Here is a 26,991-nt window from a genome sequence, read left to right as displayed (position 1 = left end):
ACCTTCAAAGTGTTTATCAATATAGAAGATATTAGTGGATATTGCACAATGTCATGTAAGGTAAAAACTAATTTGTAAGCAACATAGCAGAAAGCTGGAAAGGCAATTAAGTTAAAAAGTCATTAACATTGATCCTTTTGAACTGAGAAAGTACATTCCTTTCTCTGAAAACATCTTTGAAAAATGTTGTGCACCTAGGTCTGTCTCTAAGGTAATAACTAAATGTCACATTAAAGTTTGAATATCTTGCTTTGGAAACTAAGAATTTAGTTTAATGCAGAGCATATTGTTCAAGATTCACTAGAATTATATGAACAAGGAGAGACCTGTAGGTAATTAGTGAGGATGGTTGCTGGCAGTTTGACTTTCATCATTTGTTCACACTGCAGGTATAAATTCTCACTGAAAGGATAAGGTTACAGATGGGTGGGTGTTACTTCAATGATTGCAGCTTCTTAAGTGAAAATCCAGATGCTTTTTCTTCTTTCTGTCCTGTTGGTTAGTGTGGGCACATGAAGTAAATCGCTGAAGGTAAGGTTTAAAGATTAAACTTTTTCTGTTTTAGCAATAACAATATGTGGTTGCTTAGACAAAAGGACCTATTTGCAGACTTTAAAGAAGTGAACGCACATTTGGGGCCAAAATTTCAAAACAATTCAGAGCTACATTTTTTTTTTTCCAAGCTCAGCTCCTGTCCAGGCTTGTAGGGCACTGACCTCTTTTACAACTGGCCACTTATTTTGATGTCTAAATGGGAGTTTTGGTTCTTCTGAAAATTCTGGTCTTAGGGCTTGATGTAATTATCATTATAGTAGGTATTGGTTCAGCTCTTTGGGTGCGTCTAGACTGGCAAGATTTTGTGCAAAAGCAGTTGCAAAAGAATACTTGTGCAAGAGGGCCAGTGTAGACAGGGAAGAACTGTTTTGCGCAAAAAAGCCCCGATGGCTAAAATGGCGATCTGGACTTTCTTGCTCAAAATTGCGTCTAGACTGGCCATGGATGCTTTTGCACAAAAGCAAATCTTTTGCGCAAAGGCACTTGCCAATCTAGATGCGCTTTTGTGGAAATACTTTTAACGGAAAAACTTTTCAGTTAAAAGTATTTCCGCAAAATCATGCCAGTCTAGACGCAGCCTTTGTGTTCTACAGTTGTAATATTTACTTTGAAACATTTGTTTAAAAAGTGTTAACTAAAGAAAATACATGTTTTCTTTTAGGGGGCAAATGGAATATATTGCAGTGTTATAGTCTGCAAATTTGATGCAATAGCTGAGACAAATCAGATTTCTAAGTTAGAAAGGAAAGATTGGTAACTTTGTCTCTCAACTTTAACTTTTCATTACTTGTGCTTGTTGAGATTGTGTGGTGTGGTTTTTTTTAATTACTGTCAAAGATTAAAAACTTAACACAAACCTTAGGCTCAGACCTACTTATGTTGAAATACATGAAAGACTTATCCACAGACTTACTGGGAACAGAATCAGGGTCTTTAAAATCCACCATACTTACTTTTCAGCCTTGCAGCTGTTGCTTGTGTGAGTAATCCTCACTCATGAAGTGAGTGAGATTATTCATGTGAATGAGGACTAGGACATAGATCTTACTCGTGTGACTAGTGCTTACTTTCTAGGACTTTATGGAGCATTGGCTCTGGCTTGCTCTCAGTGCAATTGGCTCTCATAAGACAATCTGTATTACTCGTGAGTAAAAGTTTGCTGGATTGTGCTTTTACTACAGGTTGACTATGCTCTTTCTTTCACATATAATAGCAAGTTAAAAGTGAAGTTAGGTTTTCAGAATCAGTGGAATCTGAGTTTGAACCTTCCCGTAGTATTCAACTCATTCAAGCATTCTGCACATAATTGCTAATGATGTGCCCAGAGTAGGTATGGAGAGGTAGCATGATAGGTGTGACAAGTATAATACTATGTGGTTTATTAATGTGCTTTGACTGAAAGATACTCTGTCAGTCTAGAGTATAAAAGAAAGCTGCTTTTATCCATTAAAATGTTGGAGCACGGCTTAATCTTATATGTTGAGGTCCTGACCATACCATACCACGTAACCTTCCTTGTCTGGCTCTCTTCCTTCCGTCTGTGAGGCAGTAATTGTTGGAATTCTTATTTCCCTTCCCCCTCTTTCTTGCAATGCACACACCACATTTTGTCACCTTAATTTCTGCCCTCTGTAAACCGTGTAAGTGTAACTTCCCCATAAGGCTTATTAGAGCTGAGGCTATTTGAAGTGGAGTTTCACTAGGACTCAAGATTCTCACAGGGCAGTAAAATCTCTTTCATTGGGCCGGCTTTTAACTTTTAAGTTAAGTTTAATGTTTTTAACAGTAACTTGTGTTTCCTTTACCTTTCACACCCATCCGTTAGCCAGGTGTTTTTGTCACACCAAGTAGAAAAATAAAAGTAATCCAACTGCACAGCTGGTCCCTCAGTGAGAAGCAGGAGGATGGCTACAGCTACAAGAAGTGATTAGAGAAACTGCTTGAGTAGTTTAAACAGCCTCTTGCAACTGCTCAATAAAATCCAACCACTGGAAAGGGGAGAACGATTTTATAGTGAATTTAGGGCATTTAAATCTACGATACAATACATTTGTGAGCTGTATGCTGTTATTTCTCCAATATGTTGTTTTCTCAAAACATTTATGTATCACTGTGATTTTGTAACTTTGCACATTTTGTTGAACTTATATCCATCACTTCTCACATCCATGCATGATGGGGCTTCATTCTTTTTTTTTTCTTATACTGGTTTAAATCAGGAGTAAATCTATTGAGGTGTATAGTTATCCTGCTGGAAATTAGGTGTAAGGAGGAGCAGAATTAGTCTTAGTGATTTCTTTACATCAGAAGTATATTTGATCAGAAAATATTTTCATGTAGCAACTTGGTTATTTTTAATATTGGAGAGCATTTTAGCATGGTCATATTAGTCACACATGTCAGCATGCCAGAGCTTGGAAATACTTACGCATGGACTTAACTTTATTTGCATGATTAGTCCCACTGATGTAACATTGGCTCTTAAGAGAACTAAGTAGCACTATCCCTGGAAAGTATGTGTGTATTTTGTGGGACTATTCAGGTGAGTAAAGCTAATCAGATGTGCCATTGTGTGGCGGAATGTTCTATTTTGGAAATGCTTACTAGTGAGCTTAGCACCATTTAGTTTTCTTAGTAGACAGACAGTAGAGATGTTAATGTGTTTGTTTTTGTAAACGCATAACTGCTAAAAATTTCAGGGGCCGCACTTTTCTGTGGAGGATGTGCAGGGTCTAGGATGGAGGTTGGGCACAGAAGGGCGCACGGGGTAAGGGACTGGGGTGCAGGAGGTGGTGTGATGTCTGAGAGGAAGTTTGGTTGAAGGAGGGGGTTGTTACCTGGGTGAAGGGATAGGGGTGTAGGGTCAGGGAGGAGATATGGGTGCAGGAGAGGATTCTGGCCTGGGAGAGGGCACTCGGAGGTGGTGCAAAGTCTGGGAGGAAGCTGTGACGTGGGAAAAGCAGGTGCAGACTACGGGAGGGGGTGGTGATTTGGGGCAGGAGAATGGGGTGCACGGTCTGGGAGGGAGTTTGGGTGCAGGAGAGGATTGTGGCCTGGGGGAGGAGTGTAGGCGGGGGTCTGGGAGGGAGTTTTGACACAGGGCAAGGGGGTGCAGAAGGTTTGGATGGTGACCTGGGGAGGGAGTTGGGTTTAGGAGGGGCTGGGGTGCTAGAGGCAGGCTCTGGCTGGGTGGTGCTTACTGAAGCCTGCAGCACCCCCAAGGCAGGCGGGGCTCCCTGTCTGCTGCAGCCGGTACTCACTTAAAACTGCAATCTGCATACTCCACCGGCTGTCACCTCCAGGAGGGGGAAGAGACTTGTTCAGCACCCATTCGCCAGGCCAATCTCTCAGCTCTTATTGGCTGGTTGTTTCCAGCCAATAGGAGATTGGCTGGGGTCAGTTCCTATTGGTCCGTTGTTTCTGGCCATTAGGAGCTGAGGATTGGGCTGTGGGTGGGGAGATCACACAAAGCTTCCCCCTTCCTGCAGAGCAGAGAGATGTGTGGACTGAACTTCAAACTGTGCAGCTACCTGCCTGAGCGTGCCAGCAGGGTGGTCTGTGGTCTGGATCTGGCCCCTGGGGCCATATTTTGTCCAGCTCTGTACTAGTGTAAGGCTATGCCACCAATACTTTATAATTTCCAAGGTTTACAAATATCAGTTATTTAATATTCATGTAAGGGAAAATAATTTAGGAGCATAATGGGGGGAAAAAGCATTATATTAGCTAATGATCAGTGTGATGCACAGTACATTCTTAACAGCTTCTATCAAGAAGTGGGTTGTGCCCAAGAAAGCTTATGATACCATCTACATGTTTTGTTAGTCTTTAAAGTGCTGCTAGACTATTCATTGTTTAAGTGTTTTACTTGGTGAGATATCTTTAAGAAAAGATTGCAAGAGCACTCCAGCAGAAGATAATAAAATCAAGTCCAAGATTCTGCTTGAGTTGCTAAATAGTGTTTTCAGACTTTTTATATTCAAACTGCAGGGAAATAGCTCAGTTAAAAGAGAATAATAAGCAAAGAAAAATATAAATGCCAGGACTTTTAAAAATTATTTATTGATGCATATCATAATTAATATGAAAAGTTGGTCTTTCAATAAAATGTTCATTTCCTTGAGAGCAATCTCAGCTTAGCATAAAGTAGCATGTTTTAAAAATCTGAGGGGTAGCCGTGTTCCTCTAACTTTAAAAACGAGTAGTCCTGTGGCACCTTAGAAACTAAAACAAATATATATAGCAGTGGTCTCCAACCTTTTTAAGCATGAGATCACTTTTTGAATTTAAGTGCAATATAGGATCTACCTTGAATCCAAACACGCTTGACCTGTCCCTTCTCCAAGGGCCCACCCCTGCTCACTTCACCCTCTCTCCCGCATCCTCGTTCACTTTTATGAGGCTGGGGCCAGAGGTTTGGGTGCAGGAGGGTTTCAGGACTGGGCCGGGTTTGGAATGCAGGCTCCAGCTGGGCACCACTTACCACAGGTGGCTTCTGGGTGGTGGTACAGGGGGCTAAGGCAGGCTCACCCCTACCCTGGCCCTGTACCACTCCCAAAAGCAGCCAGCAAACTCTCTGCTCTGTGGAGATGGGGTATAAGGTGGAGGGAGGGACACCTTGACACCAGCACCCCCCCTTTCCTCTTCTTCCTGTGCCCTGCACAGCAAGCTGGAGGCTCCCAGGGGTGAGGGGCACCTCCAAAGTAGAGGGCAGAAGCAGCGTGGCAGTACTGAGGGGCAGACGAAGTGCCAGCACTTGATAGCCTTCCAGCCAAACCATCAGGATCACCTGTCAAACGTCCCACGATCTACTGGTTGGTGACCACTAATATATAGTATCATGAGATTTCATGGGCAAAACCCACTTCTTCAGACCCACTGAAGCTTCTCTGAAGAAGTGAGTTCTGCCCACTAGCTTGTGATTTTATATATATATATTAGTATTTTTGTTTGTCTCTATGGTGCCACAGGACTACTTGTTGTTTTCACATTTAAGGAAACTGCTAATCTGGGTATATGCTAAGCACATATGATGTGGCTAGGTTACTAACTTTGTCTATCTTCCTCATTAACAAGCAAATTAAATAGTTTTCACTTTTTTTAAAATTAAACAAATAAACCTTGGTCTGCTTTGTGATCTTTCATTAAAACTTTAATTGTCTGCAGAACTCAACATGAGTGCTTGAAGTTGGTCAGTTTCATTGCACAGCATTAAGTATTGGTAGCAGATTTACAACAGAGCTGGGTTTAATCTCTTCCCTGATCCTTACCATGCTCTGTGGGGGAGGAGAGGCAGTTGCATGGTTTAGGAGATAGGTTACTGTATCTCTGAACTGGAAGCATAGTGATGGGTTTTAAGGTGTGAAATGATTTTTGAGAGAAAATCTTATTCAGTGGAAACAAAATAGGTGTTGCTTTCAAATCCGCCTTTTGGCATGCCCAAGGTAGCGCCTCTCAAGTTAGTGGTAGGCTCCAGCTGTATTTTTCATCAAAGCAGTTATAACGTAAGAAATGCTGTCTAGGTCACAATTTTTAGTAATGAAGTTGTCAATGAAACAGAGGAACCAACTGTGGTCAGTATCACGTAAACTACTTCTGATGCTACTTGACTATTAAACACTGAGGGCAAGGACCACAAAACATTTACCAGGTCACGCTTTAATCTGTTTAGTGTGGCACGGTCTAATTTTCATGGGTTTAAGATGATTGCATGCCTTTGAAATGCATTATGATGTGAGTAGGGTATGCACTTGAAACAACATTGTTGCTGAGCATGGAAAACATGGGCCCATTTCAAAAGGAGAGTTAATTAAGAGGGTAAGTAGATGAGTAGTTATCAAGCACAACACAAGTTCCACTGTTAAACTCCGATAATAATTTTCATGCTGGGCATTATACAAATGAATCTGCTTATGACTGATTAATCAGTTATGGGCTGTGAGTCCGCCAGGGTGCTCAGCTGAAGCCTAAGAGTTAGTAAAGATACCTACACTGTAATTACCACTAAAGATGAAGAGTGAGTTGTAGACTATTTCCTTTTCCTGTATTTGTCTTGGACTTATTTATCTTTTTTTCTATTTTTTTTTCTGTTTAGGACCCAAGATTATCAGCTTTAATTTTTGACAAGCTTCAAGTGCCTGACCATTTACAGAAAAACAGGAATGAAGGAGAGAGCAGATGTGAAATTTGTGCCACTCACCTGAATCAGCTGAAGCAGGAAGCCATTCAAATGATCCACACCCTTAATCAAGCCAGCTATCAAGAAGTACCCAGCCTCCCCCAAAGCTCTGCAGCAGTGACCAGTGTCTTACCAAGGATGGTGACTGTGTCCTCCCAAAGGGACTTGCCTCTTGTTGCTGGGCAGGTGGGTAGGCAGTCTGGGAAATCAACAAGTCTTTTCTCGGGGACAGAGAGAAAGAAGGGACTTGGATGGCCTCAAGGCACAAGCGGTTTTCCAAACTCCAGTGTTCAAGTAACTGTGGCTCCCAGCGGCCTCAGTGGTGCTTTGAGCTCAGTGACTATTCAGGCTCAGCAATATCTTGAGGGGATGTGGAGTATCTCCAGAGTGAACAGCTTTCTTCCTCAAGCTTGTCTAGTAAGTACTGGCAACTTGTATAAAAAGATTAGTTTTTTAGGAAATTGGCTCAAACTGATTTGACCCATGTCTCAAGAAGCTAGAGTTGAAAGGCGTTTTAAAATGATGGTGTTTTCCCAGCATATGTAAGTTAATTTGCTTTTGCTATCAAGTGGTAGAACAACCTTTTTGCAAATCTGTTTGCACACATTTCAGCTTTGCATGTAACAGATGGTGACCTTAACTCTCACACACCTGGTATCCGTGCTTAAAAAATATATATATATAAAATTTTAAAAAAAGGGGGCCATATTCATCCATGATGTAACTCCATAAGCTTCAGGGGGCTGTACCATGGATGAGTTTGCCTCATGATTCTGAGTATCATGCTGAACTTCAGGAGCCCTGCTGAATGCACTGGCAGTTGTTTGTACAACGTAGGTAGTGAAATAGGAACTCTGAAGTTTAATTTATTGTAGGACAGTTACTACCACAGAAAAAGGCTGTTTGGGATGTTAATATGTTGCTTTCTGACCATTAAAAACATTGTATTTTTGACTCTGAATACAAATATTCTTTTTAAATTTCTGTATTGTATGAATCTCTCTAGAACGATGTTTGTCTTGAGGGGGGAGAAATGCCATATAGAGATGCTTGTTACCTTCAAAAGAGTATCAGTTACCAATTTTGTATGGTCATTTGTATTGGTCATTAAAAGACCCCCCCCCCCCAAGAAAATAGACTAAAAGTTGCTTGCTGTATTGGAGACACTCTTCTTAGGTTTTTTTAAAAAACAAAAAAAACCAACAACTTGCTACCACAATCAATACCTCATCATTGTGTTGCTGGAGGAGTCCCCATTTAGATGAGATTTAGGCAACTTGAAGACTACTGGGCTGTGTCTACACTGGCATGAATTTCCGGAAATGCTTAAAATGGAATACTATTCCGTTTTCAGTTTTTCCGGAAAAGGAGCGTCTACATTGGCAGGCTGCTTTTCCGGAAAAGCCCTTTTTCCGGAAAAGCGTCTGTGGCCAATGTAGACACGCTTTTCCGGAAAACAGCCCCGATCGCCATTTTCGCGATTGGGGCTTTTTTCCGGAAAAGACTACTGGGCTGTCTACATTGGCCCTTTTCCGGAACAGTGTTCCGGAATAAGGACTTATGCCCGAGCAGGAGCAGAATAGTTTTTCCGGAATAGCAGCTGATTTTGTACAGTAGAGCATCGTTGCTTTTCCGGAAATTCAAGGGCCAGTGTAGACAGCTCGCAGCTTATTCCGGAAAAGCGGCTGATTTTCCGGAATAAGTGGCCCAGTGTAGACACAGCCCTGGTGATTATTTAAATATCCTGCAGCAGATTTTGCAAGACTGGAGCTATTGCCTCTGGACAGGTTTCAGATTCAGTTTGGCATACTACTTTATATTCATCTACGTCCTTGTACATAATCACTGTCTAAGTTGGTTTGGTAGTTTCAACTGACTGAGCTCCAAGTTCCGCAGGACACTCTGCCTTCTAAAAAACTGATGTATAATATTGTAGTTATAGAAAGGCTAATAAGTTTGCAACCTACAGGGGGTGGATTTTCAGGGGTGCGTGGAACAAGCGCCCACACACACTTGTGTGCACACACCCCTATCTGTTACTCTGATGTCAATTGGCAGTATTGCCATGGAAGTCAGATGTATTTATTGTGGCTCTACAGCGATTTAAAAAAAACAACAACAACTAGCTCATTTGGGGAGTCTTAATACACCAATATTCTGAAAAATGGACTATTAGAAAAATAGAAGCAACCTGCAAAATGAAATAACTAAATATAGGATCCTGGTCAGCAAGGTATGTAAGCATACACTTAACAGTCAGGATTGTGCACTCTCTAAGACTGTCCTGGAATGTCCAGGAATTAAAGATTAATATTTTATTAAAGATTGTTATGTGATGAAACGTCCAGGAATAAAACCAAACTTGGCAACCCTGCTAACATGGTAGTCGGGTTGAAGTCAATGGAATTATTCACCTCTCTAAAGTTACGTATGTGTTTAAGTACCTTGCTAGATCAAGCCAGACATGGCCAGATCCTCAGCTGCTGTAAATCGGTATAGGTCCATGGAAGTCAAAGGAACTATGCTGATTTATCCCATCTGAGAATCTGGCCCAGTTATTTTAATAACAGTTCAATGTTTGTCTTGGAATTCTCAGGCAAGAGTCTCTTACAAACGTTAGTCCTATTCAAGTGAATACATCTAAAGGCAAAATTTAGCCCTTAACTGGTTTTCTTTTGTTCTGTTTTATAATGATGGTGATGACACATTTTCTTGGTGAAATTACTTAAAAAAAATCAACTGTTGGTCATTCCCGTATTTTCAAACTTATTTTCCAGCTTTTAGTGTTGTACATTACAAATCCTTTCAATAGGACATTTATCAGTGAATATTTAGTCTTTTGATAGCTCTGTAACTGACCTTTATTGGCCCAGGTTGTTCAGTGTTCCAAGATAGGAACCTGATCTCTAGTAGGAAAAAATCTCCCTTCTTGATGCTGTCATAGTAGATCATTGGGGGTGTTGCAATGTCAGAAGTGTGCATCTTCAATAAACACCAAAAGCAAAGGATGGTAGTGGGTTAATATTCTTGCCAATACCACATCCAAAAAATCATGATTCAGATTCCTCGAAAATTATGAAGTTATCTTGAAAAAATGTTAAATATTATATTTTGTCTGCTGTCGTCTGATATTTTCATTTTTAGGGGAAAGTACACCATCAATTTGTCTGATTGTAATAGGTTCAAAATTCAACCCTAAACAAACCATACAAATACAGGCCTCCCTGTCCAATACAGGTCAGACCTCCCTCGTCTGGCACCCTTGATCTGACTGGTGCTGAATGAGGGAGTTTGCTGGACCAGGGGAGATAAATTCCACTTCTTTAGTATGGACCCCAGGAGAGCCTGGCGACCATCAGAAGACTGAGGAGGGCTCCCCTCCTGACAGCAAAGCTCTGGACTGCCACAGGGCTGCTGCTGCCCCGGGACCAGCAGGGCTGGTGGGGCTCTGCCACTCTGGGTCTGCCGGGGTCACCAGGGCTCTGCCTCTCTGGGGTCATTGTGGCCCCTGGGGTCACACTGCCCCTGAGGCTCCATGACCACCTGCACTGCCCCTGAGATTCCAAGGCTGCCTGGGTTGCCACAGTCCCTGGGTTGCTGGGGTTCCACTGTGGTGGGGCTCTGCTGGTCCAAGGGCTCTCCAGTCCTGTTACACAACAGATGTTGCAGGAACAGAGTCCCAGACCATAGAGGTTCAATCTGTACTTGAAGGGGACTCCACTCACTTTCACCAGACACCAAGGGCTCGTCTACACTGGCCCCTTTTCCGGAAGGGGCATGTAAATTTCACCTATCGTAGTAGGGAAATCCGCGGGGGATTTAAATATCCCCCGCGGCATTTAAATAAAAATGTCCGCCGCTTTTTTCCGGCTTTTAAAAAAGCCGGAAAAGAGCGTCTACACTGGCCCCGATCCTCCGGAAAAAGCGCCCTTTTCCGGAGGCTCTTATTCCTAGTAAGGAATTCCAAAGTATTCCAAAGTAGGAATAAGAGCCTCCGGAAAAGGGCGCTTTTTCCGGAGGATCGGGGCCAGTGTAGACGCTCTTTTCCTGCTTTTTTAAAAGCCGGAAAAAAGCGGCGGACATTTTTATTTAAATGCCGCGGGGGATATTTAAATCCCCCGCGGATTTCCCTACTACGATAGGTGAAATTTACATGCCCCTTCCGGAAAAGGGGCCAGTGTAGACGTAGCCCAAGTGTATAGTTGCTGACACATCTTTCTACCTAGATAGGATATGCAAGTTCCCCTCCAAAAAAGCACCAATTTGATCCTTTCACTCCTCTAGGCTAAGCAATTATTATTCAAGCCTAAAGAAACAAGTCCATACTAGTCTTTGTTGACAATCACGACGACAAGCACTAATAAAGAACTCAGCATGCTGTTATCAAGTGCAGATTTAAGAGAAGTGGATGTTAGGGATTATGGAATATCCCGTGCAAATAAAATTCACCTAATTTGTGTCTTAGTCATGTCTCCTGTTGCGAGTAAAGGTACCTGCCTTCAAACTTTCAGCATTTACTTTTAGGGTTGAATTTTGAACCTTGGAGTTGTTTCCATTTCTGCAATGGCTTCATGGGAATTAGTCAAGTGTGTTCGGTTAGGGCTTTTTTCTTTTTCTAATCTCAACAGCCAGAAATTCAGCTCCATGGATCCTTGGCCTACTCAGCAAGTGTATCATAAAATGTACATCCGCATGAAGAATCTTTCTCTTCTCACCCAGCAGACTGTAACTATGCACTTCCTTTGCTGAACTGATTTGACAGGGACCTTCACCGTTCGTGTTCATTCAATTTCCATGTCTTCTGTTTTGTCATGGGATATTTGTACTACTTGTATTCTCCTTTATGATCCTCTGATCAACTAATTATTGCATTTAATTAGAACATGCCATTCCCTTTTTTTGACAATTTTTCCTCCATGAGAAAGAAATTCATCTTCTGAGTCTGGACCTTTCAGGTCATCAAATGCCACTTTATTTAATAATAAAAGAGAACAGAATGTGTCTGAAGGCCACTGTTTAGCTTTTTGTTCTCTTAGGCTACATCTAGAGGCTTTTCAGGGGGAAAAAAAAAACTACTGAAAAAGCCTCTTTCAAAAAAGCGTCTAGACTACAACCAGTACTTTCGAAAAAGCACAGTTTGCATTACATAGCGCCTTTTTTCGAAAGCACTTTCGAGAAAGGTATTATTTCTCATAAGATGAGGTTTTCCGCAGTCGAAAAAACTGCCACGTTCTTTTGATTTACTTTTGAAAATGCAGCCACAGTCTAGATGCAGGGGAAGGTTTTTTTTGAAAAAAAGGCCACTTTTTTTCAAAAAACCCTAGTCTTGTCTATTTTTGTTTCTGACACTCCTGTCCCAGCAGTAATAATGCTTTTGTTAGATGGATAAATGGAGCTTGAAAATGGGACCATTTTATCTTAGCTGTTTGGTGGTTTTAATGGCTCATACATGAGTTTGGAAAAGCCCTTTCACTTCTTTTCTCCTTTGTCTTCTCCCTCTGACTTGTGTGCTCATAACTGGTATATAACTACTATTTATAAGCTTATGGATATCTGGAAGTTGACTCCTAAGATTAGTCTCCAGTAGGCACCTTTCCTCAGAGATGAGTGCAGTATAATAATCTAGATGGATTTAAAGGTTCCTCTGAAAATCATTAGCTTTTACCTCAGTGATTTGTGCAGGGAAAAATCTTTCAGACTTGTGAGGACTCAACTAAATAGTCTTGAGCCTGGATGGTGGATGCACTTGATGGGAGAAAAGACTTTATAGATGGGACACAATTGTTTCATTTGTCTAATATGGGGCTTGAATCCTCCTCATGCTTTTTAAAAGGCCCATAAAATACACTTTTGTCGCAGCACCTAAGCAATGGAACCATCACATCCCTGACTGGTGGAATGCTATGATATTTATCAGCGCCATGAAACATGGACAGAAACACCACAGTAGTAGACCGTCTCTTCCTTTTTGTTGTTGAAAGCAATAATAAATTGACTGTTCAGGACTTGAATTAAAAAAAAAAAAGAGAATTTTTAGGATGTAGCTAGAATGCCTAGACTTCTCATTCATTTTATATGTATATTTAATGGAATTTATTGCCGCTCTACAGAACATAGTGTCAAATCAACTATGTTAATTGAAAAAGGTTTATCATATTATTGTTAACGTTGTAGCATGGGCTTAGGCAGTGTATAAAATAGTGCTAGCTGAAATGGCATTAATGTATGCATTTAAGTTCCTTTTTCATTTATGTGCATATTGATCTTATTTCTTTGTTGGGTAGGTAATGGATTTATAATTAGAATACACTCACAGTAATCAATAATGAGATTATTAGGCTTATAAATAGAATTTTAAGACTAAGATGAGGTAATTTCCTAGTGTAACTAAGAATCAATAATTAGAGGTTTGCCTTGAATCTTAAATTAGTACTTGTAAGATTAAAAAACTTTTTTAGAGAAGTAAACTATATCTTTGTGTAACAGTTAATAAATGTACATGATTTACTTCTCTAAAAATGTTATCTAGCATTTATACTTAGTTCTTCTCCAAAGTTAGCCCTTCTTTTAAGTTTGGCTCTGTCTTCCTCAGCTGTGCAGCCACGAAGGCTGAGCTGTCCAAATGTGGTCTTTTCCTAGTGTATGGAATCACCTTGCCCAGCTGCCATGTGTGTGTTTGCAATGAGGCTTGTGGGAGTGACGTTAGAAGTTTAACTGTGCAAGTCCCTGATCCTAACAGTACAGGCAGTCCCCGACTTACGACAGAGGTCGGGGCGAGAGAGCCCCGTTCGTAAGCTGCTCCGGTGCCCCTGGTCTGCTGGAGACCGTCTCCAGCAGACCAGGGGCACCGGGCGGGTTCCCACGCTTCTGAGGCTTTGCCAGAACAAAGCCTCAGAAGCGCGGGGAACCGCCGCTGCTGCCGCTTCAGTCTGGGTGCCTGTGGTCTGCTGGGGACCGTCCCCAGCAGACCACAGGCACCCGGACTGAAGCCGCAGCCGCGGCGGGGTCCCGCGCCTCTGAGGCTTTGCCAGAGCAAAGCCTCAGAGGCGTGGCACCCCGCTGCTGCTGCGGCTCTGCTCCCTGTGTCCCTGGTCTGCTGGGGGGGGGGGGGCGCAGCTAGTGTGCTTCTCCCCCCCCCCCCCCCCCCCCCAGCAGACCAGGCTTTTGTTTTGGACTCTGGGGCAGAGCAGCTGGGGCGCTGCCGATTGGCCGCTCTGGGCACTACTGGACTAACCCGGCAGCACCCCAGCTGCTCTGCCCCAGGTCCTGATTCAGCCGCTGCTGGTCAGTTTCAGCAGCGGCTGAATCAGGACGCCTGGGGCAGAGCAGATGGGGTGCTGCTGGGTTGGTCTAGTAGCACCGAGGAGCGGCGCTACTGGAGCAACCCAGCAGCACCCCAGCTGCTCTGCCCCAGGCGTCCCCAAGTCAGCTTCTGCTGAAACTGACCAGCGCTGACTACAAGAAGCCCCAGGCGGAGTTGCTCTTCCCCGGGCTTCCTGGAATCAGCTGCTGATCAGTTTCAGCAGCAGCTGACTTGGGGACGCCTGGGGTTCTTAAGTTGATTCTGTATGTAAGTCAGAACTGGCGGTCAGTTTCAGCAGCGGCTGACGCCAGTTCCGACTTACATACAGATTCAACTTAAGAACAAACCTACAGTCCCTATCTTGTACGTAACCTGGGGACTGCCTGTAGATTCTCATTTCAAGGCAGAATTTGAAAGGGGCCACATGCTGACAGGGAAGGCTACTGACTGACCAGTTGGACAAACAGGGAGGCTCAACCCACCCATGCTGTCAGGTGTCTCAAACTACCAGTGATTTATCAGGGTAGGAACTCGGATGCTATGGTGATGATGGCCATGTAAATAGATGTCTGGTTGGGTAGATAGGGGAAAGGACTCTTCCTTTGATGGGTTGGGGAGGGAAACAATCTGTCCATCTGTGCAGTGGTGGTGATCCTCTGTATTGCTTTTGATATCCTCCTCCTTCTGGTACACTCTAGTGATTGGAGGTGACAAGTGCGAGTTTCCCCCCCTGCCTGTTAACATACCCAGGTTAGACTCCTGTTTAGTTAAAAAAAAAAAAAAAAAAAAAAAAAAAACCACCCAAGCAGTCCTGATCAAGAACTGTTGTGTGTTATGTGAGCTCTGGGGCTGTAGTAAATTCCACAAGCTGTTTGGCTCTGGTGGGGTACATATGGATGGCACTGAGGATAAAGGAGTTGCCCAGCATTGCTTGCTTATGAATTGCCTTGGAACTCCATTGTTCTTTCTCTTTTATGGCTTTGCCTACTGACTGAACTGTCCCGTGGGTAGACTGACTTAGTGAGGAGTCACATGCTTGTAGCCCAGAGGGCAGCATAAATTTTTAGGCCTGTCACAGAGGCTTGTTCAGTAGATTTGTGTGTGCTTAGGGCCCAATTCCTCTCTCTGATGGCCAGAGCTAGTATGTTTTTAGTCAAGATGCTAGTCACATAGTGTACTCACCACCTGACAGGAAGTTTAGTCCCTAACATTGTTTTCTGTAAAGTAGTTAAAATTAACACCCAAGCCCAAAAATGCATGATTAGAAATGAGTATTGCTCATTTCTGTCTTCTTTATTGGCATTTTTATACTGCTTATCAGAATATCTGAGTGCCTCACAATATTAATGAGGGTGCTCTAGGGTAGGAAATTATCATCTCCATTTTACAGGTGGGAGAGTGAAGCATAGTGAGATTAAGTGACTTTTCCAAAATCACATGGAAAGTCTGTGGCAGAGCTAGGAAAGCCCACGTGAGACCTTGTGATTCAGAGTTCTATACCTTGCATGACGATCTTTCTTCCCTTCTCATAAAGCAGGGATGGGGAACCTCTGGCATGCCAGCTTCATGTGGTTTGTTAGGGTTACCTGCTGGCAGGCCACCAGATGGCTTGTTTATTAGAACATCTTCAGACATGGAACCTTGCAGCCCCCAGTGGCCCAGAACAGTGAAGTGCAAGGCTACATACCTGTGGGCACTCAGGTAAACAGTCAGGCAGCTGGCCAGTGGGTAACCCAGATGAACCACGTGTGGTTCATGGGCCGGAGGTTCCCTACCCTGCCTTAAAGAAACATCAGATTAGTGGAAGTTTGCACAAATAGAAAGGCCTTTCCTCTGATTGGTCTTCAATAGGGAGAACAAATCCTAAGCTAATGAACATGTTGCCCCTCATTGATGTACCTCATTGGGCCACAAGAGTGTCGTAACCTAGATGGTCTCTCGGGATAGAGTAGTTTTGCTAAGTCTGCTTGCGTACCTAGAATTTGCAGAGTGGGCTGATTGAACCATAGCGGCACTTTGATTGAATGCAGAAGGAGCACTTGGCTCTCACAATGTTGTATGCAATCAGCAGGCACCTCACTTCATGTACCCGTGCTTTAAGTGAGTGTCACTTTTTTTTCTTCTTACTGGTATTACTTCAGGCATGAAAATTAGCAGAACCTGAATATTTGTGCATGAGCAACGGTAAATAAGATCTCATGAGCCTCAGTGCCACAGTGATGTACATGCTTAAGAGCTTGTTCAGGCTCCAGGAAGGGTCTTAGGTGCATGAGAGGCTGTGGAGTCCTGGCAGCACTTACTGTGGCTCCACGAAGTAGCCACCGGGTTCTTGTGGCCCCTACACACAAGGAGGCTCTACATGCTCACACCTGCAGGCACCACCATCTCAGCTCCCATTGGTTGTAGTTCTCAGCCAATGGTAGGTGTGGTGCCAGCACCTGTTGGGGAGGGGGTGGGTCGGTAGCAGTGTGCAGAGCCTTCCTGTACCTAAGGGCCACAGCGATCTGGTGGCCGCTTCTGGGAACTGCATGGAGCTAGGGCAGGTGGGGAGTCTGAGACCAGTAAGTCCAACGCGAATATTGGGCAAATTAGTGGAAACTATAGTAAAGAATAGACTTGTCAGACATACAGATGAACACAGTTTGTTGGGGGAAAGTCAACATGGCTTCTGTAAAGGGAAATCCTGCCTTACTAATCTACTAGAGTTCTTTGAGAGGGTCAACAAACATGTGGACAAGGGGAATCCAGTAGATATAGTGTACTTAGATTTCCGGAAAGCCTTTGACAAGGTCCCTTATCAAAGGCTCTTAGGTAAAATAAGTTGTTATGGGATAAGAGGGAAGATCCTCTCATGGATTGATAACTGGTTAAGACAGGTAGCAGAGGGTAGGAATAAATGGTCAGTCTTCAGAATGGAGAGAGGTAACTAGCGGGGTCCCCCGAGGGTCCGTATTGGGACCTATCCTAATTAACCTATTTATAAATGATCTGGAGAAAGGGGTAAATAATGAGGTGGCAAAATTTGCAGATGATACTAAACTGCTCAAGATAGTGAAGACCAAAGCAGACTGTGAAGAGCTTCAAAAAGATCTCACCAAACTAAGTGATTGGGCAACAAAAAATGGCAAATGAAATTTAATATTGATAAATGCAAAGTGATACATTTTTGAAAAAATAATTCCAACTCTACATACAATATGATGGGGACTAATTTAGGTATAACTAATCTAGAGAGATCTTGGAGTCATTGTGCACAGTTCTCTGAAAACATCCACTCAATGTGCGGCGGCAACCAAAAAAGCAAACAATGTTAGGAATCATTTAAAAAAAGGGATAAAAAATAAAACTGAGAATATCCTATTGCCTCTATATAAAACCATGTTACGCACACATCTTGAGTTCTGCATATAGATATAGTCGCCTTATCTCAAAGATATATTAGCATGAGAAAAGATTCAGAAAAGGGCAACAAATGATTAGGGGTTTGAACATGTGCCATCTGAAGAAAGATTAAAAAGACTGGGACTTTTCAGCTTAGAAAAGCGGAGACTAAAGGATATGATAGAGGACTATAAAATCATGACCCGTATGGAGAAAAAGAATAAGGTAAAGTTATTTACTGGTTCCTGTAACATAAGAACTAGGGGGCCACCAAATGAAATTAATAGGTAGCAGGTTTAAAACAAACAAAAGGAAGTTTTTCTACATACAGCACACAAGCAACCTGTGAAACTCCTTGCAAGAGGATGTTGTGAAGTGAAGAACTTTAATGGGGTTCAAGAAGGAACTAGATACATTCATGGAGGTTAGATCCATCAATGGCTATTAGTCAGGATGGGTGGGAATGGTGTCCCTAACTTCTGTCAGAGGCTGGGAATGGGTGATGGGAGAGGGATTGCTTGAAGTATCAGAGGGGTAGCCGTGTTAGTCTGAATCTGCAAAAGCGACGAGGAGTCCTGTGGCACCTTATAGACTAACTGAAGTGTAGGAGCATAAGCTTTCGTGGGCAAAGACCGACTTCGTCAGATGAAGCAAATGAAGTGGGTCTTTGCCCACGAAAGCTTATGCTCCTACACTGCAGTTAGTCTATAAGGTGCCACAGGACTCCTCGTCGGATTGCTTGAAGATTCCCTGTTCTGTTCAGTCCCTCTGGGGCATCTGGCATTGGCCACTGTCAGAAGACCGGATACTGGGCTAGATGGATCTTTGGTCTGACCCAGTATGGCTGTTCTTATGCCTGAGCCTTGGGCACCTGCTGCACCACTGACTGGACTTTTAATGGCAGGGTCTCTTGGCAGTGCTGATCAGCACCACCCGAGTCCCTCTTTTTTTCAACCAGACGTTCCAGTGGAAACCAGGTACCTTGCAACCCTCATGTGCATGCCCACAAACGTGCATGCTGAAGCCTGTTTCCTTGGCTCTCTCCCTCCCTGCTGGAGTGATACCTGGGCTGCTGGGGGAGGGAGGGTAGGACTGCTTTAACAGTCAGAGGAGAGTCATAGAGGGGCATGAGGGGGCATGTGCCCCCACTGTCATGGGCTGGAGCCAGTCAGCAGCTAGTAGGGCCAGAGTCTCTGGGCATCCAAGAAAACAAGCAGGGGGGTCTGGCACCCGCAGCAGGGGTTCGGTTCCCGTGCACTTACTGGCAGTGGCGAGGGAAGTGGAGGAACGTGGTACTAGCTCACTGCTCTCCTGGCAGATTGCTCACGGGAGGGGTAGGACTGTCCCACCCCTTACTGGCAGGAAGGGGAGCAATGCAGTGGTGGTGATGGGGGGGAAGATGGCAAACTGGGCCCCATTGCTCCACTTCTGCTGCTGGTGTGTTTGGTTGGGGAGAGAAATATTAAGTGAGGTGTTATAAAATCACATATGTAGACTAGCAGTGATTCCTTTTTTGGGATAAGTCTGTATTTGAATCACAGAGAGCATGTGATGCACATAAAAGGCTGACATTACAGGTTTAGGTGCAAATTATAGGAGATGGCATTCTTCTTACCACACCGCAGCTGCAGGTTATAAAACCACTAGTAGTGTAGTTTTAGTGTTAAACTGCCTTAGTAGTTTATTACAAGCCCCAGTGGAAACATTGTCAAGTGGTAGTAAAAAGTTCATCCCAAACATGTCTCAGTTCAAATGGGCATTTACTTCATGGTACCTTTTGTCAGTCAGAAATGGAGAAATTTCATTTCCAGTCTGTGAATGTCTTTCATCTATGCTCGGGGGAGGAGGGGAAAGAAGGAAGGTTTATAGTCTGAGAATTACCCAGATAGTGGTTTACGTCACATTTGTTCCAGTTAATGATAGTAGGTCATAGAGTCTTAGTGTGAATCACTTTTTGGTAAAATTATTTATTATTGTTGCATGTACAAACAGTAGCTTATATAAAATGCAAACTTGTTAGGCCAAGCAATTTTGACATTTTAATTAGCTGTGACCGCTATAGTTGTAAAGTGGAACATATTGGATTAAGGGGAGGGGGGAAGACGGACTTAAAACTGCAAGCTCTGAGGCAAAACCACAGGTCCAATCCTGCAAGAGCTTGACATACAAAAGTTTGCTTTGTCTTCTGTTAAGAGTTCTGCGTGTAGAATGCTTGCAAGATTGGCCCAGTGTTTAGAAAGGAAACTATTTCCAATTTTGATCTCATGCTGCTGTTGTAACCCCCACACCTAATGGGAGTGGTTCGCTGTCCCATGAAGTGGCACTTAAACCACTTACAGAGAGAGAGAATGAGTCTCCTCTGCAGCTTTAGCTGAGAGCCAGCTGGCTATTGGTGATGTGGCAGAGGCTTGTGCACTAAGCTCCAGAGATCCCAGGTTTGGTCCCATTTGTCCATGGTATACTGTAGATTAGGAATAATTCAGTTAGTGTGAGTAGAGTTAATGCAGTTTTACGTGTGGATTAGTGAGAGGACAATTAGGTCTGTCCACTCACTTTAAATTTGTTTCCTTTTATTTATAGTCTCTAGTTTTTTTATATTTAGAAACCAAAACTGTTTCCTTTCTCTTGACCTTCCTTTCTGGTTTTCTCCCACCTTTAATTTTATGGTCTACACATTTATCTGTCCTTCTCTTTTGTTTCTTCTCTATCCCCAGTGGCAGTTTATGCACATGATTTTACAATTACTATTCCACTGGAGCAAAGCATCAGCAGGCTGGCTTGTTGAGTATTTCTGGGAAATTCTGAGGCCTGTGTTATCCTGGAGGTCAGACTGAATGATCTCAATGGTCCTCTCTGGCCTTGGCATCTATGAAACAAAGGTCAGTGTCCAGAGACTGGAAACATTCTGGCTGAATTTTTGGCTTTGGACCTCAAACTTTTTATAACCATTTAAGAGCTTGCTAGAGCTGTTATTGTTACTTAATCTGGTTATGGGTAGACACAATATTATGTACCTGACTAGCTGATATGTTGTGAAATTATCTACAATGTAATTTTGGAGAAGTTTGATGCATTTAAACCCATGTAGATATTTCCTGAGCTCCTGTCTCACAAGCCTATATATTAGCATACAGAGAAAGGACCCAATTTTCTTCTTTTGTACAGCCCTAGCGAATGTACTAGCAGGCTGGAGAGGTGGGAAAATGTGACACCATCTTTGGCTTGTTTTATCCCTGGAAGCAAACGGGAGCAGGGATGCTCACTCGCTACCCCTTCATTTGCTAATCCCTCCACGCTTGATTCTGGTTGCCTCTCTACCTGTTGTTTAGATATCTTGTTAGTTCTTTCCCATCTACATTACGTGGATTTATGTGTCTGGCTACCCCATCTTCCACCTGCTTCAGCAGACCTGCTGGAAAATCTTTACCTTCTCTGAGTAACTGCCTTTTATGCCCTTAAACCAATCTGCTCCGTGGTGTCATGTAAAGATTTACAAGGACTTTTTTCCCCCAAACATATTAAAGAAAAGTAGTTTGAGTTTGAGACCAAGTTGGAATTAGTCTTTTAAAAATTCCTTATTGCAGTGATTCTGTGCTAATTACAATGATTGGCACCCTATGAATGGCTAAGATCGGATGGAGCTGCTGTGTGGGTTTCTGTCTAACTCACCTCTGCTCCTAACTGGAGTGAGAGGTGAGTGGTATGTGTAAGAATGTACAAGCCCAACACTGAGAAGCAATGCAAGAATTGTTAAGGGGTCTTAGTTTCACTTCTCCAGGTCCCCTGGTTTTCACCCATACTCTCAATAAGGTTCCCATTACTGGCATATTTCAGTCTTCTAATTTAAAAAATTAATTGTATTGCCACTCTTCCCAGTGTAAGAAATATCTGACTTCCAACGAGAGCACCATTGGCACTGCCTGGGACTCCGCTGTTTGCATGTTTTCACGAGTGGCCCTGGGACTGGTAGATCTTGCCCAGGCTAAGAAAAGTTCCCCATGGGTAGAGGGTAGGTTAGGTTGGGAGTCCTGACCTGATTATTCCTACTGCTGCCACAGTACTTTCTAGAGAGACTTTTCAAGATCCCTGAACATCAGCTAGTCTTGAAAATCTTACTTCTACACTTCAGAAGTGTTAGCCTTTTTCGGCTCTCGGTGAAGTCAATGAATTTGCGACTTAGAGAGAGCGGAGTTAAATCCTGTGCTGGGTGGAAATCCCTCCCCTGAGGAATATTTGGTTTCCAAATGGTTAAGATTTTATTTTTATAAGGAACCATTAATCTTGTGGAGCAGAAGTCTATGGCAGTTAAAATATGCAGTGCAGTCAGTAACACATTATAATGGCAAGGTTGTGATTTCTGCACTTGATCATGAATGATTTATGAAAATTTAGTAAACAGAGAAGGCACAGTTCCTTTTCAGCAGCAGCTTACTGAAGTTGTCTTCGTACAGACTTGTGTAGCCTTAAAAAAAAAAAAAAAAAAAAAAAGGCTCCAACAATCAACAAACCTGCTCCTATTCCCCAGAAAAATGACATTTTCAAAATACATCCTTCAGAAGAGCATTGTGAATGAGGTAATTCTCGTGATTAAAAAGCAAGACCGTCTTTTAATATCTTTAACACTTTAGGGTCTGTAGCTGAAATTATCCTGAAATTATTTGTGACAACTTGCAGTGAATGGGAGGGTCCTCAACTGAAAAATAATTTTTTTTTGGAGGACCCTCGGAGCCAGGGCAGGTGACTCAGAGTTGTCTGATTTTTTTCTAATGCCTGAATTGGCATTCCTTGAATCCGCAGCACTTCTTTTCTGTGATGGCTGGTGGAACTCACTTGTGCACCAGTCTGCCTTTTCTCATGCTTTCTGTTGCTCTTCTGCTTTTCTCTTCTTCATCTTTGGCTTCTCTCTCTCCTCCCACGCTTTTTTTTTTTTTTTAAATGTCTCTACTTGCTTATCAGAGAATGACCTAGAGCAGTAGTTTTTGATAATAGGTCAGTAGAAGGCAGAGGTGAAAGTGGACTGTTGCAGCGCTCCAGTAAGAAGCAGCTGATGGATTGCTTTCTCCCTTTTGACAGCCCTGCCAGGAACCATCAAATCACCGCTAGAGCACTGGGGCATTCAACCACTAGCCATGAAGGATTGGTGTGTGTGTGTTTTCCTTCTGCCCTCCCCCCCCCACATGCTAAGGACATTGTGCCCTACACTGGGCCCACTGATAGATCCTGGCATGGACTTTCTACCGGGGTGAAAGTAAAGGACCTACTTGTCCTACTCTCATCCTCTGCCTTCCCTAACCATCGCTTTCTGTAGGTTCCCTACTCCTTCAGTCCCCCCACCCCTCACTCTTTGCTTCACCCTTAGAAAACATTGTCTATAAAAGGCTCCTTGGGTTGGTTGTGAGCGTCCATCTCTGTGTGATGCTGAGTCTGCCCTGCATGAAGTGCTCATTGCAATCAGTTCTGGTCTCCAGCGACCCATCAGTAGAGCCAAGGAATGGGAAGTCCATCGCTAATCGCACTTCAGGAGCAGACCACTTCTTAGTGCCAAATACTTAACAGTGCTACAATTCTCTAATACCAATAATAGCACTTTTAGGGCCTGATTCAATGTCTGGTAATTTAGGTGGGTGGCTTTCACAGACATCATTGAACCATTAAGGTAACATTTTAAAAAGAGCCTAAGTCCCAAACTTCTAAAGATATTTAGGTATCCTCGTGTTCAGCCTTACAATGCCTATCTAATTTAGGGTCCTCATCATTTTCTAAAGGAGTTGAGGCATTTAGGGTGGGATTTAGACTCTGTTACTTAGGGACTTAGGAGCCTAAGTCTAATTGAAAGTCAGTGGAGTGTAGGCTCCTAAATAACTTAAGGAATGTCTGCATTGCAGCAATTCACAGTAACTGCAGATGGTGACTTGGGATGAGGCTATGGGGATGTAAAATTGCAGTGCAGATGGTCTGGCTTGGGGAGCTCTAGAACCCCACAAGTAGGCATGCTCACTTCCGGTGGTGCAAACACTACCAGAAATGAATCCTAAGCTTTGAAGAACCTTTTTTTGTTTTGCTCAGTCTGTCAATATGTTGCAAAACTGATGTTACCTCTGAGTTTAAGAATACTAATTGAGTAATAAAAGACTTAATGGAAAGATATAGATTGCCTTTAAATGCATTATTTCACTGATTAATTTGTCTTGTTCCCATTTTTTTTCTTTTCCAAGAATCAATGCACTCTCCTTTCAATCCCACCTGTCATTGTTCTTAAAGGGAGATTTATATCGAAGAAAGAATAAAATATTTTTTACTAACGAGGAAACTGTAGGCTAAATTTTCAAAAACAACTAGTGATTTTAGGTATTGCAACTTTGGTGTACTCAACTAGACAGCTTGGGTGGGTGGGTGATTGTGGGGAAAGTGATGTATAGAAAGTCCTGAGCATCTGCCCTCTGAAAATCAGGTCCCATTAAGGCCTCTGAAGTTAGGCACTCACACATCTGAGGTGTCTAAAACCACTAGTTAATTTTGGAAATTTAGCCCCGTGGATTCTGAAAGGGGTAAAAACTGGATGGTAATTATCAGCACCATTGTCTGCATAGAATATATAATAACTTCAGAGAAAATATGGTAAATCCACTTCTATTATATGAGTATTCGACATAAAGTCATTCAGCAACAGAGATCTATTAAATGAATGTGGTGGGGAAAATAAAAGGTTCTCTGATCAACAGATTATACTGAGTCATCAAATCTCTATTTTCTTGAAATTCCATCAAGTATCATGTTAGCTGTGCAAATTTTACTTTTAGCTTTAGATTATGAAATGTCTGCACAGAAAATCTAGTATTTCATAAATCTTTGCTGCTTCTGTAATTTTGTAACTTAAATCAGTAAGTGTCCTGCTAGCCACAAAACATTGTTGCATAAATCCCAGCTTTTCACAGAAATTTCTTGAGGGGCTTGTATAAATCAGTGGAGATCGGGCTTTGGCCCTTATAATTACGACAAATTAAAATATGTAATTTTTGGATTGATGTATGGCAGATTTTCTTGGATCAAGATTCCTAAATCAGTCGATTAAAATTAGAGGTGTAAAACCCCATTTTATTGGTTAATTGACTGATAGAGGCAGCCATGGGGTGGGGGATTGACTAGACAACCAGTCCTTAATATCCCTAGTATAATTAACTGGTTAAGCAATTAAAGGGCGATGAGTGGGAGGGCTGCTTCAGCTGCAGCCAGGCTACAGTGCCCCTGCATGCCATGCACCTGGGCTGGGCCCACCACAGACAGAGGCTGGTCTGGCTAGCTGGAGCACCTCTGCCTGTGGTGGGCTCCATGGAGCTGGAGCAGCCACATACCCTTGTGGGGAGAGGGGAGTTGCTCCAGCCCCCACCGGTTAACTGGAATCAATAAGCCTCATTCATTAAGGGTGAGGCCTTCCGGTTAACCATTCACATCCCTAATTTATTTTTTTTCTTTTGAATTGCTATGGGGAAAACATCAACAACTTAACAAGTCTCTCTAACAAAACTCTGTAACGGTCAGATCCTTAGACTTCAGTGGGAATTGCAGGTGTCCAGAACTTGTCAAGATGGACTCAGCACTTCTAAGAATTGGGCCTTAAATGAAACTCTATGCTTGACATCTGAAGACTTTTTTTTTTTTTTTTTTTTGTCATTCCAGCTCTGATATGAGAGAAGTTCAGTTTGGATTTTTTTAAATGTGATAGAGGCACCATCACTGCAACTTTGTAACACATACCTTAATGGAGATTACCTATTTCCTAGAACTGGAAGGGACCTTGAAAGGTCATCAAGTCCAGTCCTCTGCCTTCACAGCAGGACCAAGTATCATCCCTGACAAATTTTTGCCCAAATTGGCCTCTGCAAGAATTGAACTCAGTATCCTGGGTTTAGCAGGCCACTACTCAAACCACTGAGCTATCCCTAATGTCTTCATCTCTGAAGTTACAAAACTTGATCTCTGGTGGCCTAAAATAATTTAAAGTTTGGTGGCATTGCAGGGAGTATTCAGTTGCATGTGTGCTTGTTTTACAAGTCTGTCTCTGTTTCTCGAATTTATATTAACTAATTATTTGGAAATGTCAGTAGTATTTCAAATGACCTAAACACCCTATATTATCATACATGAAGCAATTAACTCGTCCGTCAAATATTTATTGTGGTGTCGTCTTTACTTAGTGTGTTCTCCCCAAAAGAACACTTTTTCCAGCTCTATGGTTGTATATTTTAGTAGACTGCCATGGATATCATAACTCTCTTAATGAAACTTGGCGATGGGAGAGTTAATGGGCCTAAATGTAAGATACTTATTTGACAGTGTCTGTCTGTCTTTCAGAATACATATTTCTATGATATTTTGGCAGGAAAAAAAGACCCGAAACAAATTCCCTCAAGCACTGTTGATTTGGGACTTTGCACTGAAAATGATTCATCCCTGTGCACTTCTGTTCTTTGCACAGATATCATTTGCAGGAGACAAAAATGTAACCTACATGTGCCACTGAGACCAATGATATTAGAAAAACAGCAGAACAAAGGCTTATATAGATGGTGTTTAAAAAAAAAATTTTTTTTTTTTACTTTGTGTCTTGTTCATATGGAAACAAGTTACAAATATGACTGTTTGTTTAGCTCCTTTTAAACAGATAGGCCTCGTAGATGATGTGCCACTGAGAAACAATTCCTGACAGTTATAACTGAACCAGATAAACTGTTCTGCCAGCTGCAAAATAGCACTGTAAAACAAAAGGGTTCTGCTTATCGTTTTCCATTTCTTCATGCTTGTCAAACTGTTTAACTGTGCATTATCCATAACAAAGGGTCTCTGTATTACTCTGTTTGTCTGTTGTGGTCATGGTTTTAACCTTCTCCATTACAAGGCCCTCTATGGCATGCTTGTACACTTTCATTACTTTTTCTTTGCTGTGGGTGTGCTTTTAAGCACGGGTTGCAAAGGATGTGATCTAGAAGCACCATTTTAAAATTCAGGCTGCCATATGTGTAATCTATGTTCATACGTCTAGATCTGCATATGTATCTCTACAATTATTTTTTTCAGGCAGAAACGGCAACAGAAGGTGGACGGGAAAGTCCTAATGTTCATGTTGCCTCAGGGCAGAACAACTGTGACCAAACTGGAACAGGCAGCTTACTGACCTCGCAGAGTTTGGTTGCTCCTGCTGGGGCCTCTGCTGGTACTTCCGCTGCGGCTTCATTCTTCATAAGGTAGTGTTCATCTTTACAATTTACATAAGTGCTAATAGATGTTTGTCGTTTTCCATGTGAACAACTGTTTACGTTAGGATACGGTGGTAACTGCTGAAAAGGAAGGTAACCACCTTCTCCAGGGACTGGCCTTGCACCAGTGGTCATGGTTTATTTCTGGAGACTTGAGTGGCTGTGTCTACACTGCACCCCTTTTCCGGAAAAGGGATGCTAATGTAGCACTTCGGAATAGCAAAATCCACGGGGGATTTAAATATCCCCCGCGGAATTTGCATTAACATGGCTGCTGCTTTTTTCCGGCTTGGGGATAAGCCGGAGAAAAGCGCCAGTCT

The 26,991-nt window shown here is 42.6% G+C and overlaps 1 protein-coding gene across 5 annotated transcripts in view; it reads left to right on the top strand.

Annotated features, from left to right (window-relative positions):
• The window catches only part of KIF26A (kinesin family member 26A), a 148,414-nt gene that overhangs the window by 44,659 nt on the left and 76,764 nt on the right, over positions 1-26,991 (top strand). For 4 of the 5 annotated variants that reach the window (XM_075926463.2, XM_075926464.2, XM_089778339.1 and 1 more), the window contains 2 exons: positions 6,650-7,150; positions 26,493-26,659. In XM_075926463.2, coding sequence (XP_075782578.2) covers positions 6,650-7,150; positions 26,493-26,659 — 668 coding nt within the window. Of the gene's footprint in view, positions 1-390; positions 532-6,649; positions 7,151-26,492; positions 26,660-26,991 lie in introns of those variants that run through there. The other variant, XM_075926467.2, reaches the window with a different exon arrangement.

This window comes from Pelodiscus sinensis, chromosome 5 (assembly GCF_052426305.1).
Source record: "Pelodiscus sinensis isolate ZL-2025 chromosome 5, ASM5242630v1, whole genome shotgun sequence".
In the NCBI taxonomy this organism is placed as follows: Eukaryota; Metazoa; Chordata; order Testudines; family Trionychidae; genus Pelodiscus; species Pelodiscus sinensis.
Note: the sequence above shows the minus strand (reverse complement) of the source record. Positions and strands in the feature narration are given on the sequence as shown.